This window comes from Plecotus auritus (assembly GCF_963455305.1).
Source record: "Plecotus auritus genome assembly, chromosome: 12".
Lineage (NCBI taxonomy): Eukaryota > Metazoa > Chordata > Mammalia > Chiroptera > Vespertilionidae > Plecotus > Plecotus auritus.
This window is the reverse complement of record NC_137778.1, coordinates 41973780-41989677: the sequence shown is the minus strand read 5'-3', so window position 1 is coordinate 41989677 and position 15898 is coordinate 41973780. Positions and strand designations below refer to the sequence as shown.

Sequence of the window (15898 nt, the reverse complement as noted above, 5' to 3'; positions counted from 1 at the left end):
AGTTTGCCCACGGCTGAGGCTGTGAGCGCATGGAAACAGCATGGAAGGGAGGCTCGCAAAGCCCCAAGCATCTGGCACCCGCGTTTGCCCAGGAGTTACGCAGAAGGGAAACCATCCAAGAAGCAACTGAAGTACTTACAACTGTTCCCACTGCACCCCAAAGCTTTGCAGAGCAAAGCGATAGGCTGAGCGGGCTATTAAGAGGTTTTAAAATCTGCTATGTGGGCAAAACGCAGAGACCAGATTTCACAACTCTCTAGTCAGCATTAGAGCCAAAGGTGGGGGTGGGGGACCCACAGGGGAGGAGGACAGTTGTGTCCTCATCTGTGCGATGCAGGGACACCCTCAGACAGTGGTCTCTCCCGCCACTGTTCCCATGACAACTGAACTCCGTGAAAAGTGATCTTTTAATTCCACCCCCAGCTCACCGGCGCCTTTTCAACATAAACTCCCAATGTAAGAATATAAACAAAGAGACAATGAGTCTACAAAATAGGTTGTTAGGCAGTAACACTTTGATAATAACTTTAAAGTGTTTCAATGTAGTGTTTCTATGTAGTAATTAAGAAACTATTTGAATTATCACATAGGCCTGGCCAGGTAGCTCAGTTGGTTAAAGCATCACCCCGATAGGCCAAGGTCGCCGGTTTGATTCCTGGTCAGGGCACATACAAGAATCAACCAGTGAATGCACAAATAATTGGATAAACAAACCAAGGTTACTCTCTCTCTCCTCCTCCTCCCTCTCTAAAATAAATAAAAACGTAAAAAGAACAGTTATATAGGGTTAATTACATTGAAAATACTAGAATGTAGGTGTTGAGCAGAAACAAACATCCAAATAATATATTCTGCTTCTATCACATTACTTTTCTGAGCGTTAAAATTTTAAATTAAAATAAATTAATTTAAACACAAGAAATATCAAAATTTTTTTAGACCAAACAACAGAACTTTTTCTGATAGCATTTAATAACTAGAAAATTCGAGAAATTTCTGTTGTTTCTACTGGATAGTATTTTATGTTATGAAATTTCACTTTTGGCCACCAAAACTGATAAGTATTTTAGTTTTTACATAAAGCACAATTGATGTCAATGTTTGGAAAATTCTATAAAGAAATGAGCATGAATGCATCACTAATGAATCAGAGAAGCAGTGTGCCATTTTCACGAGGAGGAGGAGGAGACTTTGAAACGTGATGGTGCTCGTGAGAAAAGGAAGCCATCCCGGGTCCAGATGTTATGGCACATGCCAACTAGTTTACAAAGCGCCCAAGACAGGCCACAGTGGTAGCCACGAACATGTAACTCCACACACGACAAAATTAGTAACTCTTTCGTAGTTGGAAGGATTCCGTTTTCCCTTTTACGTCACTGCATCACCGATCTCTTCCAATTTCAGTAAAGCGTGTTATTAGAGACACTCCGTCTAGTCAGACATACCTGGGTCAGAGTCGATCTTGATTTAGTCACTTTCTACTGATAAAAACCTGGATGCAAACGCTGAAATGCTCCAGGCTTCAGCTTTCCTGGCTTAGACATGTGGATAATAATAACACCCTCATAACAGGGTGGCTGGGGTGATTAAAGGAAATGCTCCATGTACCCCATCTGTACAACACCTGGCAATCAAAGCCGTGGCACCTGAAATCATTCTACCTCTCGTTATTGAGCCACCGGAGCGGGTGACTTGCGGTTCGTCTAGCTGTGTGTGAAACACTGAGAAAGAAGCCCTGGGGAACATTAGCCAACGTTATCCAAGTCCTCTATTCTTGCCATTTCAAACTGTAAACCCCTACATTCCTGACCTTCTCTCCAACACCACCAACGGAACCAATGGATCCTGGAGGTCCTTGTGGTCCCTGCAGGAGAGGAAAAGGAACAGTTATTCTTCTTACAATGACATAATAAATCATAAGTATACATCTAGTTCTTCTTAAAGAGAGAAGTATGTGCAAGGATTTCCCAAGTCATTGGAAGAATGGGACAAAATCATGCCCTTTACTGGGTTGTTGAATTCACTGAAGAGCAAATAATTAAACTGATTTTTAAATGCACCAGAATTTTCAAGTTAAGACTCGAGACTTTCCAACTCTAGTCTTGCCAGTTGGTACACAAAACGTAAATTCATCCTTCCTATCAGCGAACATGTCCTATTTAGAGGATGGTTTTTGTGAATTTGTGTAGTAGATCAAAATACGACTCTGGTGAGGAATTGGTTGATCCATGCCAAACACGAGGTCAACCACCGCTCAACCTCAAAATTACTTACGGACAATGAGAACCTAAAAGCGTTTTTGGTGCATCTGCCCCGGGTACATTCTGGCCAGAATTAAAAGCAGACGTAAGAGCAGCAAAGACAAGAATAGATGACTCGTTCTGGGTGAAAAGGTGAGGTCAGAAGGTGTGATCACCTCAGAGCCTATACATTTGTGGTTGTTAACAAGACAAATATGACATTACATTTCAAAGTCCTAGAATATTGGAACAGTGAGTTAATTATGAAGCTCTGGGGAGATTGTTTATATAATTGAGAGGAAACGTTTTACATGGTGAGAGGTGCATGATATATAGGCACACATTACTCAAACATACTTTATAGAGTGAAAATACAAATGCAAACTTTTAGATAAAAGTCACCGCTGACAGATGCATACGTAAAGGCGGTTTGAAGTATAGTCCTGGGCTCAGGCAATCGAAGCTAACCACAAGCCATCTCCTCAAGCCATTGGAAGCCATAAAGGTTAAACTTTGAGACAATTCGGTAACACTGAACAGTTATCATATATGCAAGGCCCAGTTAGTATGTTGACCTGAACAAATGTGATTATTCCAATAAAGCTAATATTTCTAACTCACCAATAAGTATTTAATGTACACTTTGTACCTGTTTTATATTTACAGTGATTAGTTCCCTAAAAAGCCTGTTTCTTTTCTTGTGAAATGACCTGGAGTAAATAGGGGATCCTTGAACTCTGCACTTCAGCCTTTAATAATAGAGTGATTATCTCCCTTGTACTGCAGACACGTTGGTCATTAAATGATAACAACACCCATACAATGTCCAAATAATTAACATCGATTTCACAGTTCTTACATCAGCTCCGTTGGGACCTTGGGGACCTCTTGGGCCTGGAGGACCAGGTGGACCCTGTAAGAAACGGACATTAAGGTTTATGAGGGCCACACGTAAATGCACTTAGAAAACTAAAAGGTCTCAGCCTGCAAAGTCAGTCAGTGGAGCACCTGCGGCTTATGAGACATTCTTGATGGACACGCTGCCACATTAGCAAATGCTTCTCTATACACAGCTATGGGGAAATTAAAACCGCAGGGCAAACACTTTATTTTTATTTTTTTAAAATATATTTTATTGATTTTTTACAGAGAGGAAAGGAGAGGGATAGAGAGTTAGAAACATCGATGAGAGAGAAACATCGATCAGCTGCCTCCTGCACACCTCCTGCTGGGGTTGTGCCCACAACCAAGGTACATGCCCTTGACCGGAATCGAACCCGGGACCCCTAAGTCCGCAGGCCGACGCTCTATCCACTGAGCCAAACCGGTTTCGGCCGCAGGGCAAACACTTTAAAAACTCGCCTGGCCAGTGTGGCTCAGTGGATGGAGCACTGTCCCATGCACCACAAGGTCACAGGTTCGAGGACCAGTTAGGGCACATGCACATGTTTTGGTCTCGATTCCCAGGACGGGGGCGTGCAGGAGGCAGCCAATCAATGTTTCTCTCTCATCGATGTTTCTCTCTCTCTTTCTCTCCCCCTTCCTCTCTAAAGATCAATGAAGACATATTTTTAAAAATTTAAAAAGTCTATTGCTACTATCTGGTATAATTAATTCATAATACAACTAGAAATAGTTTATGCCAGGATATGCCAGAATGCTAGTGTGCAAAAGGAGCAAAGGTGGAACAAGAAATGGCGCTTGAGTAGCTTTAGAATTCTTAATTCTACAGAGTATTTTAAAACTTGTATACGTGTTCCATAGGTTAGAACTGAAATACGATTAACTGCCTCATTGTCTTTCCAAAACGATGGTTCTCTCTCCTTGTTATGCATTAAAATGAACTTGGCCGCTTTTAATAAAGTATGGATGGCCAGAATCCATAACCTCACACTTGTGATTAGTCTGGAGTGAATACCAGGGCATTGGTTTTTTTTTTTTTTAAAGGTCACAGTTTATTTTAATATCATGGTTGAGAAGCTTGTCTACTCCCAGCGTTACCGTAGGTCAGGGAGAATGCATTAATATTCAGGGAACCTAGCAGTCACATCCAGAGGATGCTCGCTTGGTGCCCGACGCTGCTTGGAGTCTTAATCAGTTACTGAATCAGCACCTGTATGTCCCCTGTTTTTAAGTTTATTGTAATGACAAAAAATCATTTATTTGAAGAAAATAAAATCTACGTTCAACTGTAAACTTGTCAAATATGTATTTTAAGGAAGTAAATATTGGAGTAATCTTTATTGAAAGAAGCAATTAGGAAGTGTATTCATTATATTTCATTATTAATGTCAATGAGCTTGCCTAATTGTTTTCTTACCCAATACAGTGCTTACTAAACAAACGTATGTATTTCACATTTTCAGTTGAACCATGAGAGCAGAAAGCCAGAATTAATCAATGGGAATTATGCCATCATGTTCTAATTAATTGAGAATTCCTTATTAAATGAAGACTTTCAAAATACAATTAATTTTAATACTGTGCTAACATTTGCTAATTATTCAAATCCTGGGAGGCCACTATCGATTCTTTATTTGTGCCACATGAAAGTTCAGAGCTCAATACTCATAAATAACTGAAGTGTGGCAGTTTATCTACACCTCGGGAATATACACTCAGAGAAATGAGAAATCTATCAACCAGTGAGAGCCCCAGGTGTGTTCACCATTACCCCAAAGCGAGAAAGAAAAAATAGAGGTTCAACATGATGAGAGACGCAATGGTCCCAGGCGCAGGTTGGGCAGAGGAAAGAGAAAGCATCCATTTGAAAAGCCATAGCCTTTAGGACCACTCTGTTCACATTAATAAACCTTCAGGACATATTAGTAACATGGAAATCCATCAGATCTACCCGATACTTAAAAAGCAAAACGTACCATGGGACCCACATCCCCATTTTCACCTTTTTCACCAGGTGGTCCTGGCAGACCCTAAGAAAATGGAATAGAAAAACCATAAAAGTCACTCATTTATTGAAAAAGAAGCACTTGGCCAATTTCTGACATAAAACCAAAAATTAAATATAAAGTTAAGTTAGAACTTTAACGTGGAAATTAAGATTCAGAAACTATCATATCAAAATACTTATCATAGAAGAATTGACTACACATGGTAAGATCTTATATCTACACTTACAAGTAACACGTAGGCTTTGTATAATATTACACTGTTTGAGCGTAGTTACCAGAACTCAAAGAGCAGGTTGCACTCCGATGTCACCTGGCTATGTCCTCATGGGAAATTACTGTACTTTACCTTGAACTTTCTCTCTAGTTCCCCCATGCAGAATTGTTTATTTTTCCTCTTTCGTGCCACAACACGTTGACACACTCGGATTGTATACAGCACTTAAAAACACAAATTTGCCACTTGCTCGTGTACTTACAGTCATGAGCTCTTAGGTGTCAGTTTTAAGCGGTAATAGTTTGGAAATTATATACTATCTAGTATAATTATGGAGTGTTTTCATTTTTAATGTTATTTGTATATATCTTATACACTCTATACATATTTTATTTTTAAAGCTGATACAATAGCATCACAGGTGTAATCTACTTAAGAAATAAAAAGACACGATGCCAAGCTTTAAACTCACGCTGGTACTTTAGAAAAGTATTTACATGGCACTGCACTACAGTAGCAGCAAATTACTAGACCACGACCCACAGTAATAACTGCCTTCTCCGCATTACTCCCTAAACGTGCACATGCGGAGTAGCTGACACATGGGCTTCCAACAGTCATGCTGACCCTCCATGCACAGGTGAGGGTCTTTGATGTTTTTATTCTACTTTAATTATCCTGTTCCTCTTCGTTTTTTATATTGGGAATACCCCATTAAGTAGTTTTGATGATCTACTGCTTCCCCATGACTCAGTTTGGAGAGAGGGCACTGTACCAAGCATAGACATAAACTTCTAAAACGTTGGGTGTACGCTCACTTTTATGAGGAAAACTTAAGTGATGATTTATACTGGACAGCATAACCAGGAATTCGTTTCTTTTTTATCGCATGTCAGATAGATGTCTAGGGAAGTAGCCTGCTACATGTAATTCCCACACAGTCACCACCATCCACGGTCGGTTCCAGAATTACTGGAGAAGTTCCCAGGAGGAAATAGCCAGGTAGAGTTGCAGATCTGAGTCCGCCTGAAAATTACCTGGAGAGATTGCTAACACTTTGGACTCCAAAATCCACAACCGCAGAGATGCTAATTCATCGATGGAGCGCACAAACGTAAATTCTTAAACATGCGAGTAGACATGAACACAGATGAAATAAATATTTCTTTTGTAAGTCCGTTTTTTTTTAAGTAATATGCATTGCAACTTAGGCATAATTCAGTGCTTACCAACACCATGTAAATTAACCACACATTCCCTATATTCTAGCCAGGTTTCCACCTCCTTTCCTAGAGAGCGCATCTACTTCGGGATCCCCTGATTAAATGGTATATAAATGCCAGGGGATCGTTTACTTCCAGAACAAGGCCAGCTCTACATCGCATCATTTCTTCATGTGCATGGTCATCCCTACAATTAACTCAATAGGAACCTTCCAGCAGAAAAAAAATGGAAGGATGTCTTTCTTCCTGATGAAGTCTGATTACAGTTTGAGTTTATTAAGACGGATGTTCTTGTTATTAAAACGAATCGAGACATGACGGGTCAGGTTCTCTTGTTGCAGAGCTCCACCTCCCACGTGACACCGGGGATAGGCTTCTGTGCTTCCTCAGCTTTTCCTGGCGTGATTTACACAGGAAGAGGCGCTGTTTTAAGGTCAATTTCAAAACATTGGCCACTAACGTGATGAAATGAAAAAGTGAATTTAGGCCAAAGCCGTTCATTCTATGTCTCCTTCGTATGCAGACAAAGAGTAAACTTCAAACTGAAAAATCAAGTCATTTAACCAGAGCATTACATCATTATGATTTAGGTCTATTATAATTGCTAATATTTATGCTGCCATGAAGACTCAATTAAAGGACGTAGATCAATTATGAAAATGTTAATCACATCAACATCTTTTCAGATTCCTGATTTAAAGAGGTAGCCATGGCAAAATACAATCCATTTCTTAGTGTATTGATGTCTTGAGTCACCTTATCAAACAGCACATTTATTAAGTTGTGGAACTGAAGGTAATTTTTTATTTAATATGTTATCAATATAAGCTACAAGGCATCTTCTTTAATCATGAGAACTAAATTCCTGAATTACACCCTTATAGAATTCAGGGCAATCTCTTAAATGAGAAAGCGGGAAGGGAATGGTACCATAGCCATTGGCAATCTAATTTTTAATGTCTTGTTTTCAAACATGTGTGTTTTTCACACATTGATGTGTAGTACTCATGACTGCTTATTTATTATTGTCTAATAAGGGTAAAATACTTCAACAGTAATATGAAAATAAAATCTTGGCATTTTCCCAGTTTAAAAGGATTTATCTTGGCATTAAAATGAAAGTGGAAAATGATGATGTCATGTTCACTAGTGGACATTCAATGAGTTTTATAACCATAAAAATTATGATAATATAATTAATTATATAGTTTACAATGTAATTTGTATGATTATATATGTAAGCTATTTAATATTGAAAACCAATACTCTGGGACTTGACTTGTGAAAATAAAAAAATGAAATTTATACCAATTCCACTTCTATTTACTTTTCTATAGCCTCACAAATGTTTAAGTGCAGGGAACAGATGATTTAATGTGGACATTTCTAAAGTTTCTAATGTGGCATAACTAACATCAAAATGGCACTTGAATGTTACTTAAAACGAAATCTGGTCATCTTCTAGAGCAGCGCTCGCCAACTGGTCCACGGGCCGCTGGTGGTCCGCAAGGTCCGGAGGTTGGTGACGGCCGCTCTAGAGCATCACGCGGCAGGTGCAGGATAAGCAAGCGGGAACGAAGAGCTCGCTGTTCCGTCCGAAGCCGTGAGCGCCCGGAGGCGGCGCTAACCAACAGGACAGACGGCATTCCGCACGCTTTCCCTACGAGTCCTGCCGAAGCGCCGTCTGAAAATTCCTCACCCGCAGTGTTCACAGAAACACACTTCCTCTCCTGAACGTGCCCATTGCAACTTTAAATGTGATTTTAAACGATCCATTCGCTGTTGTTTTGCTTACGTTACCCATAACTCTACCATTCGCTGCTGGTATTTTCTGTTGGTGGTTGTGGTTGGCAGTTGCTATTTCTCAGAATGCTTTTAATGTTTGCTAGCCATCTGAAATACCAATTTTCCTGCTATGACATGTACGAAAACAAAACAAAACGAAATGAAAAACCCTTCTAACAATTTCCTGTTGACTATCAGACTGAAACAAGATTCATTTTTCAAACACAGGAATAAGGAAAGCAGATGTAATATCTAAGATGGGCTAAATAAATACCAAAAACAGAAACTGGGGCTGATAGCTCCAGAAAAAGGAAGATTAATAGGTAAAAAGAAGTCGAAGTTCAGATACACATAGAAGAAAAACAGCCCTTGGGGTTAGCCACACACCAACATTCTGCTTTGTTTTACATCCAGCAGAAAACCTGGTGCGAAGTAGGTGGAATGACAGAGGACACGGGCAGAGAGCAACGTACCTGAAGACCGATGGGACCAGGGGGTCCCGGGAAACCTCTTGCTCCCTCATCCCCTTTCTGTCCAAACATCCCCTGCTGACCTCTGGGCCCGGGCTCCCCGTCACCTCCCTGGCGGAGAACAAGGAACGTGATCACAAAGTGGGGAGACCGTGATGGGGTACAAGTCATCATAAAAGTATAAGCGCTTCTAGTTGAACCCAAACGGGTCTAGACAGGAGGGAACGAGTAGCGAGTGGATTAAACTTCCATTCTCTGCTGCCAATATCCCATGGTTTGTTTTGTTGGTATTCTTTGTTTCCGGGGTACGGCTGATTTTAATTTTCTTGTGTATGCCACGTGAAGTAAAAGCTTTGTAATGAGGGGAAAATAACGCTCAGCATTGACTACAGTGTACTTCCCAACCGGTTAGGGACTCTTGTGAGATGAAGTCACAATGGCTTTTGTTTATAAAGATCAGCTTGGTTAGCTGTTAGAACTTTTACATTTCAGTCCACAGTAAGCCTACGAACAATATCAAATAGTCTGGTTATGCAACAGTTCATGAATTTAATCGGGGACTGTAAGGATTTAGTGGGCTGGGCAAGGGGGGGATACTTACAGCAATTCCAGGGGCGCCGACGGGACCCTGAAGACCTGGGGGGCCAGGAGGACCCTAGGGGGAGAGAAGAATCAGGAATTCTGACACTGAGGCCAGAAGGGTCTCAAAAGTATAGGGCGGGACGTTCTCTACACTTGGTGATAAAAAGAAGTCTTTTCAATAAAGTCATTACTGACTTTAGTCCTTGAGACACACAGGTGTGTAGCTGCAATCCATTTTACATCAACAGGTATGAAAGCCACTCATATCTGTGATGTTGCAGATATTTAGAAGTGGGTTTCTGTGCTAACATAAATAGTGGTGAAGTTTTCAGAAAACCCCGTCTCTTGAATGAGGGATGTATGAGTCAGAAGGAGCACATGAAAAGTTCACCTAGGTGCTGTCATTCTAAGTGAATACTAGAAGGTGGGGGGCCCTCTACAGGGGGAATGCAGTGGTGTATGGAAGACATTTCTCCTTATGTAAACACGTGGAACTGAACGTTATTTAGTAAGTATCCCAGCTCTCCTTATTGTGAACAATAGATTTGAGTAGGCTTATTAGTTTTACATGCATGCATGTTTCTTGCTAACTTACTTCTTATATGTAAATACTGATAAGGCCTTATAAACCATCCAGGCATGAGACAGTGATGGGATTAGATTGTTCCTTATCATAGCTGCTCTGAGCAGGGAAAAGTGCTTAAAGCCAAGTTCCAGGCAACCCGAAACCCTTTCAGGTGTGAACGAGGTCAAACTCTTTTCATCACAACAAAGACTTTACTTGTTTCTAAACCACATGAAAATCTGAGCTAGTGATGGCAGGTGAAATTGCTGGTTGGGATTATTGCATATATCTGAAAATACACTGAGTATGAGGTTGGCTGTGGGTTTGTCACCTGTGGGCTTTATTAAGTTATGTCCCCTCTATTCCCACTTTGCTGAGACTTTTTATCATAAATGGGCTGGATTTTATCAAATGTCATGTGTGTGCGTCTACTGATATGACCATGTGGTTTTTATCCTTCGTTTTGTTTATGTGGTGAATCACGCTTATTGTTTTGCTGAGACTTTTTATCATAAATGGGCTGGATTTTATCAAATGTCATGTGTGTGCGTCTACTGATATGACCATGTGGTTTTTATCCTTCGTTTTGTTTATGTGGTGAATCACGCTTATTGTTTTACGGATATCGCACCAACCTTGCATCCCCAGAATAAATCCCACTTGGTCATGGCGTATGCTCTTTTTAATGTATGGCTGGATCTGGTTTGCTAATATTTTGTTGAGGGTTTAAGCATCTATCATCAGGGATACTGGCCTATAATTTCCTTTTTGTCACGTCTTTATCTGGCTTTGGAATTAGGATGACGCTGGCCTCCTAAAGTGAGCTTGGGAGTCTTCCCTCCTCTTGATTTTTTGGAATACTTTGAGAAGGATAGTGGAAAGGGGTTTTATTAGAATTGGCTGAATTCAAAGTAATATTGGATATAAACTGTAATTGAAAAATGAAATTTAAATTAAAAATGGAATAGACTGAATCCCAAATGTTATAGTGTTGATAGGATTGCCCTCTGATACGTGAATAAGCAGCACTAATTCTCTATCCATGGGTACAGCAGGAGGAGTTAAGTGAATAATGCCCCTTACCACAAAGCAGGGAACTCACATTTTCTCCTTTGTCACCCTTGCTGCCTTTTTGTCCGGGTTCGCCAATTTCACCCTGTAGCGGAAAATTCGAGGTAAAGTTTGTCTGCAGTATGCCATACCAATGCATCTTCATCACCATCATCTCCCTATTAAATGTGACGCGTACGGAATTGCAGGCTAGCCCTTAATGCCCCCGTTTAAACTGTAAAAGGCGGGTTCCCTCTGCTTCTCACTTTCTGGTATTGACTAAAACACAGACTAAAGGCAACTCAACCTGGAGGAATATTGCAACAGGATTTTTAATTTATAAAATGCATTTTGTCTGAAAAATTACCATGATTGTCTTATAGAAGCACATTGATTTATTTAAAAAATGTATAATTACACGGTAATGATTTTTCTCCTACTTTCCAAAATGCTAAGATGCTGCAGTTATCATAGTATGGGTTCACCAGTGTAGCTGTAGTGCCTCTCAATAACATTAGGCAATATGCAAACTCAGACACAACATCACAGCTACCGGTTCAGCATGAAGAGCTCAGAACCTTCTACGTCAGGAAGAGAGGGAGGTGCCGGATTACCAGACACGTTTGCAGCCCATTCCCAAGCCCTTCCTCTGCAAAACCCAAGACGCAAGGGCTGGGTATACACAAGTGATCGGTTACATTCATTTCACATTTATTCCAAAAGCCTGTGTGTTTACACACAAATAAGCAATGTGGGCACCTGCTCTTTTTTCCTCATTCTCTCTGTTCTTGTACCCAATTCCCTGTCCTGGTTGATAGCCCACAGATTTCACGGGACGCCTACTAATCCCCAGCCTCTGAAATAAACCTTTGGGGCTCATGCGAGATGCATGAAACCTTAGGGAAGATAGCTTCAGATTTGGGGTCTAAGCTTAGGTTAACGCGTAGGGCCCTTGAGGAAAAGCCACTTTCACAGGATACATGAGCGAAGAAAGGGGACCGACCTTGTCTCCGTCTTCCCCGGGGGAGCCGGCGGGCCCAGCCGGCCCCGGGAGCCCCACGGGGCCTTGCACTCCGTCCCTGCCTGCCGGGCCTTGGGGGCCTTTCTCTCCCTGTAACCGAAAAGCCAACAACAGACAGTCATTTTGCTGTAAGAAACCTACACGTTAGCCTGTTGCTACAGTTTCAAGGAGCAGCGCCAACCGTCACACTGCAGCTTCCATACTGGCAAAGAAATGGCCTGATGTCCTCAAGAAAAACCTATTTTGTCACGGAGGACACAGAAAACCCATCCCTTCCTCCGCAGCCAAGAATGCCCTCCTCGGTACCGAGGGACGGATCGCGGGCGATGGCCCACAGGTATGAGCGATGCGTCTTAGAATTTTTATTTCGCACACGCATTTTCTAATCAAGTTTCGAATATCCGTCAATCGGATGCTTGATGTTTACAAAAACTCGCTGAGCCTTTCTTCTTGGACGGTGATGCCAGACACTGGCTGTTAGGGCAAAATATCCATGGAAACGCATTTGCTAGTGCACTGCCCACCGTGGCAATAGGTTTGTGACCTTCCTTATATGTTTAAGAAATGTTGCATGCGTATTCTACAAAGTGGTTTAGAGCTACAGTTTCATCTGATCCCCACAAAATATTGTGGCCATCTTCTTTTCTGGCCACGGGGCATGGCCGCATTTTAACATTCCACATGTTTCTGAAAGGCAGTAGTTTACAGAAAACAAGCATTTTAATCTGGAAACCTCTGAGTAACATCACAAACAGCTACGAGAGAAAATGCTTGGACAATGAACTCAACTAGCTTAATCTGAAATGAAGTCTTCGTGATAAAAAAAAGAAGTATTTTTAAAATTATAGGCTTACACTAGATTACATATTTCAAGACTGACATGTATACAGAAGTCTTAAACTCATATTTTTGCGTATGATGTCTGATTTTCATCTACATTTACTGAATGAGTTTGTGTTTCCATCTTGAAGGATGAGAGAAAGCTTTTATTTTTTACAAAATTGGCATGTTTCCATCAAAAGCAGGAACAAAAAGAGGGAAGAGATCTTGACCCAGCAACATAAACGTAGTGAACAAAATGTAGCTTACTATCACAAGGGAAAAAATGTAGAAACCCAGTAAATGTAAGGTGAAGGAACTGGCCAGATGTTTCCCATCCACTCACTGTGGACCCCGACTCAAATCACAGGAGAAGAGCCGCCACTCTCTATGGCTTTCCCTTGGATGAAAATGACTGGAAATAAAGTTGTATTGCCCCAGCTGGTGTGGCTCAGTGGATAGAGCATCAGCCTGCGGACTTAAGGATTCCAGGTTCGGTTCTGGTCAAGGGCATATGCCCGGGTTGTGGGCTCGATCCCCAGTGGGGCCGTGCAGAGGCAGCCCATCAATGATTCTCTCTCATCATTGATGTTTTTCTCTCTCTCTCCCTTTCTCTTTAAAAAAAATCAATAAAAATATATATTTTTTAAAATAAATAAAAGTTGTATCACAAGAAGAGAGAAAAGTGCACACCTTTCTAAAATATAGCGGCAAGATAGAGTTTTAATCAAAACTCCAATTTTATTTTTTTCTTAAAGGAGCCAAATCAGAAGCCTTTTACATTAATAATATCCAATTCCCTCACAGAATTAGGGTTCCACAAAGTGTGGAAAAATATCAGCTCGTTTCATTGAATCTGAAATATTCTCTCCTATGAAAATAAAGAAGGAGTGTGTTTCTATGCCGGGCACATATGCAGGGAGCATGCAGTGGCGTGTGAAGAGCTAATATCCTTGAATAAAAAGTAATAACTTTTGCAGGGCGGCAGGATAATATGTTTTTCTCCTTGAAATTACTTACGGGAGCACCTTTCTCTCCGGCTGGACCGGGGGGACCCTGGGGTCCTGGACGCCCTGGCAATCCGATGGGGCCCGCGGTGCCTGCCGACCCCCGCTCCCCTGGGGAGCCCTGTACACGGGAGAAAAGACACGGGTTACCAGTGATGGGAAAGGTGACGCAGGCTTAGGAATCAGGGACCTAGCAGTGGGGTCTTACAGTACACAGTGCAAAGGTCACTTTTAGACAGGTACAATCTCAAACAAGAACAGCTGTGCTCACCATTTGAAAGATTAATTTCTAATCCAATACTAGAGTTAGGAAATATTATTAAGATGAAATAATTTCAAAGGCATATATACTTAATTTTTTGAAGATGTTATATATTTTTTCATTTAAATGTAAAGTTGTTATACAATTATAGATATGCATTAGTCTTTTTATAAAGTCTGTGAACATGATGGCTTTAAAAAGTACAGGATCTAAATGTCCTTATGTTCAGTCAATAGACATTTCCCAGATTTGCAGGAGAAAAAAAACCTCCAGTAGAATGTGTATTTTCCTGAAATGCTGTGGTATAAAAATTAAGACAAATATATATTTCTTAATTGGATACCTGATGACTGGCAAGTACAGGAGAATAACTCACGGCTTTTACTGAAGAATGCTTTTTAGTTTTATAGTTAAGTATGTTTAATATTTAAAATCAATCAAATATTTTCATGTACATGAGAGAGAGGAAGAATGCTGATGTGGATCAATGACAATGCCACAGTTGGTAGGTATGACGGAATATTCTTACGGTACAAAGCTGAGCTAGTTTAATGACTCCCTTGGAGTATTAATAAGATTAAATTTCAGATTGCCATCTTGCCTGTGAAACCTGCTTTAAAATTAACAATGAGAACATATTACTTTTCTGTAGCTAAAACAATGCTCATGATAATGTCACAGCTCAGTAATTTCAAGACGGATGAAAATGTTTTTTCATGTATATTTGCTCCCAAAAGCACAGCTGCAATTTCCTTTTCCGTCAGTTATTTCAAACATTCTGTAAGTCTAGATATTTTTAATAACAGCATGCCCTTCAATGATTTCATTATAAACATCTATAAATGAAAAGGGAAAATCTCTAATGCTATGTGGCGATTAAGCAAATCATATTAAAAACTTGCAAGTCTCATTAAAATATCCCCAGGCTGATTTTGAACAGAATAAACCTATCAATCTTCTAGTTGCAGCTCAATCACTAAAGAGGTAGGTCCGATTTTTTTAAAAAATGAAAATGTAAGCCCAATACTAAAGAGAGAACCCATTTACACATTCCACAAAACACTGAGAATCTGAGTCTTATGCCTGGGAATACAAGATGTATTATGGTGGGTATTAGCCCTGGAACAAGCACATTGCAATGCATTTCCCCCATAAAGTGTAGACATGTATAGTGACGGAATTACTGCGTTTCTCTCTAACTGGCTATGGTAAAAACGGAGGGCTTGATAAGTGTCAGATAAATAATTGCATCTGAAACGAACATGTTTGGGTTTAAACGTAGCTTAAATGGATAATGATAAGCTTCACAAGGGTAGAATTTTTGCAGGTTTTCTCCTCCTCACCCATCTCCAGCAATTCGAGTAATTGCTGGCACACAGTAGGCCCTCAGTAACGCATCCACTGTGTGTATGGCCTTTTCCTTCCCAGCACTGGAACCACTAACCTCCTCCCATCGTGAGCAAACCATTCGCTTCTCTCTGACTCACTCTCCTTGCAGATTACAAATAGTGTAGACCAGTGAAGCCAAACATTCTGATAACACGCCAAGCAATGCCACAAGTTAGAGCATACATTCTGCATGATTAACTCCAAGTCCTGTGCTATCTCAGCCTCGGCTATTGAGCCGCACCGCCATCTCCGTCCTTCGCTCCTTCCTACTTGGTGTAACAATATCCCCAGATCTACCCGGGTCCCCCGAAAACCTGCTTTAGCTTTAAAACGATAGCACGCGGCCCAATTCGTCTGCA

At 40.7% G+C, this 15898-nt stretch overlaps 1 protein-coding gene across 2 annotated transcripts in view; it reads right to left on the bottom strand.

The window, feature by feature from the left end:
• The window catches only part of COL11A1 (collagen type XI alpha 1 chain), a 299743-nt gene that overhangs the window by 24941 nt on the left and 258904 nt on the right, over nt 1-15898 (bottom strand). For both annotated transcript variants that reach the window (XM_080648023.1, XM_080648024.1), the window contains 8 exons: nt 13902-14009; nt 12045-12152; nt 11094-11147; nt 9446-9499; nt 8848-8955; nt 5120-5173; nt 3100-3153; nt 1811-1864 (listed from right to left, as the gene is read on the bottom strand). In XM_080648023.1, coding sequence (XP_080504149.1) covers nt 1811-1864; nt 3100-3153; nt 5120-5173; nt 8848-8955; nt 9446-9499; nt 11094-11147; nt 12045-12152; nt 13902-14009 — 594 coding nt within the window. The remainder of the gene's footprint in view (nt 1-1810; nt 1865-3099; nt 3154-5119; nt 5174-8847; nt 8956-9445; nt 9500-11093; nt 11148-12044; nt 12153-13901; nt 14010-15898) is intronic.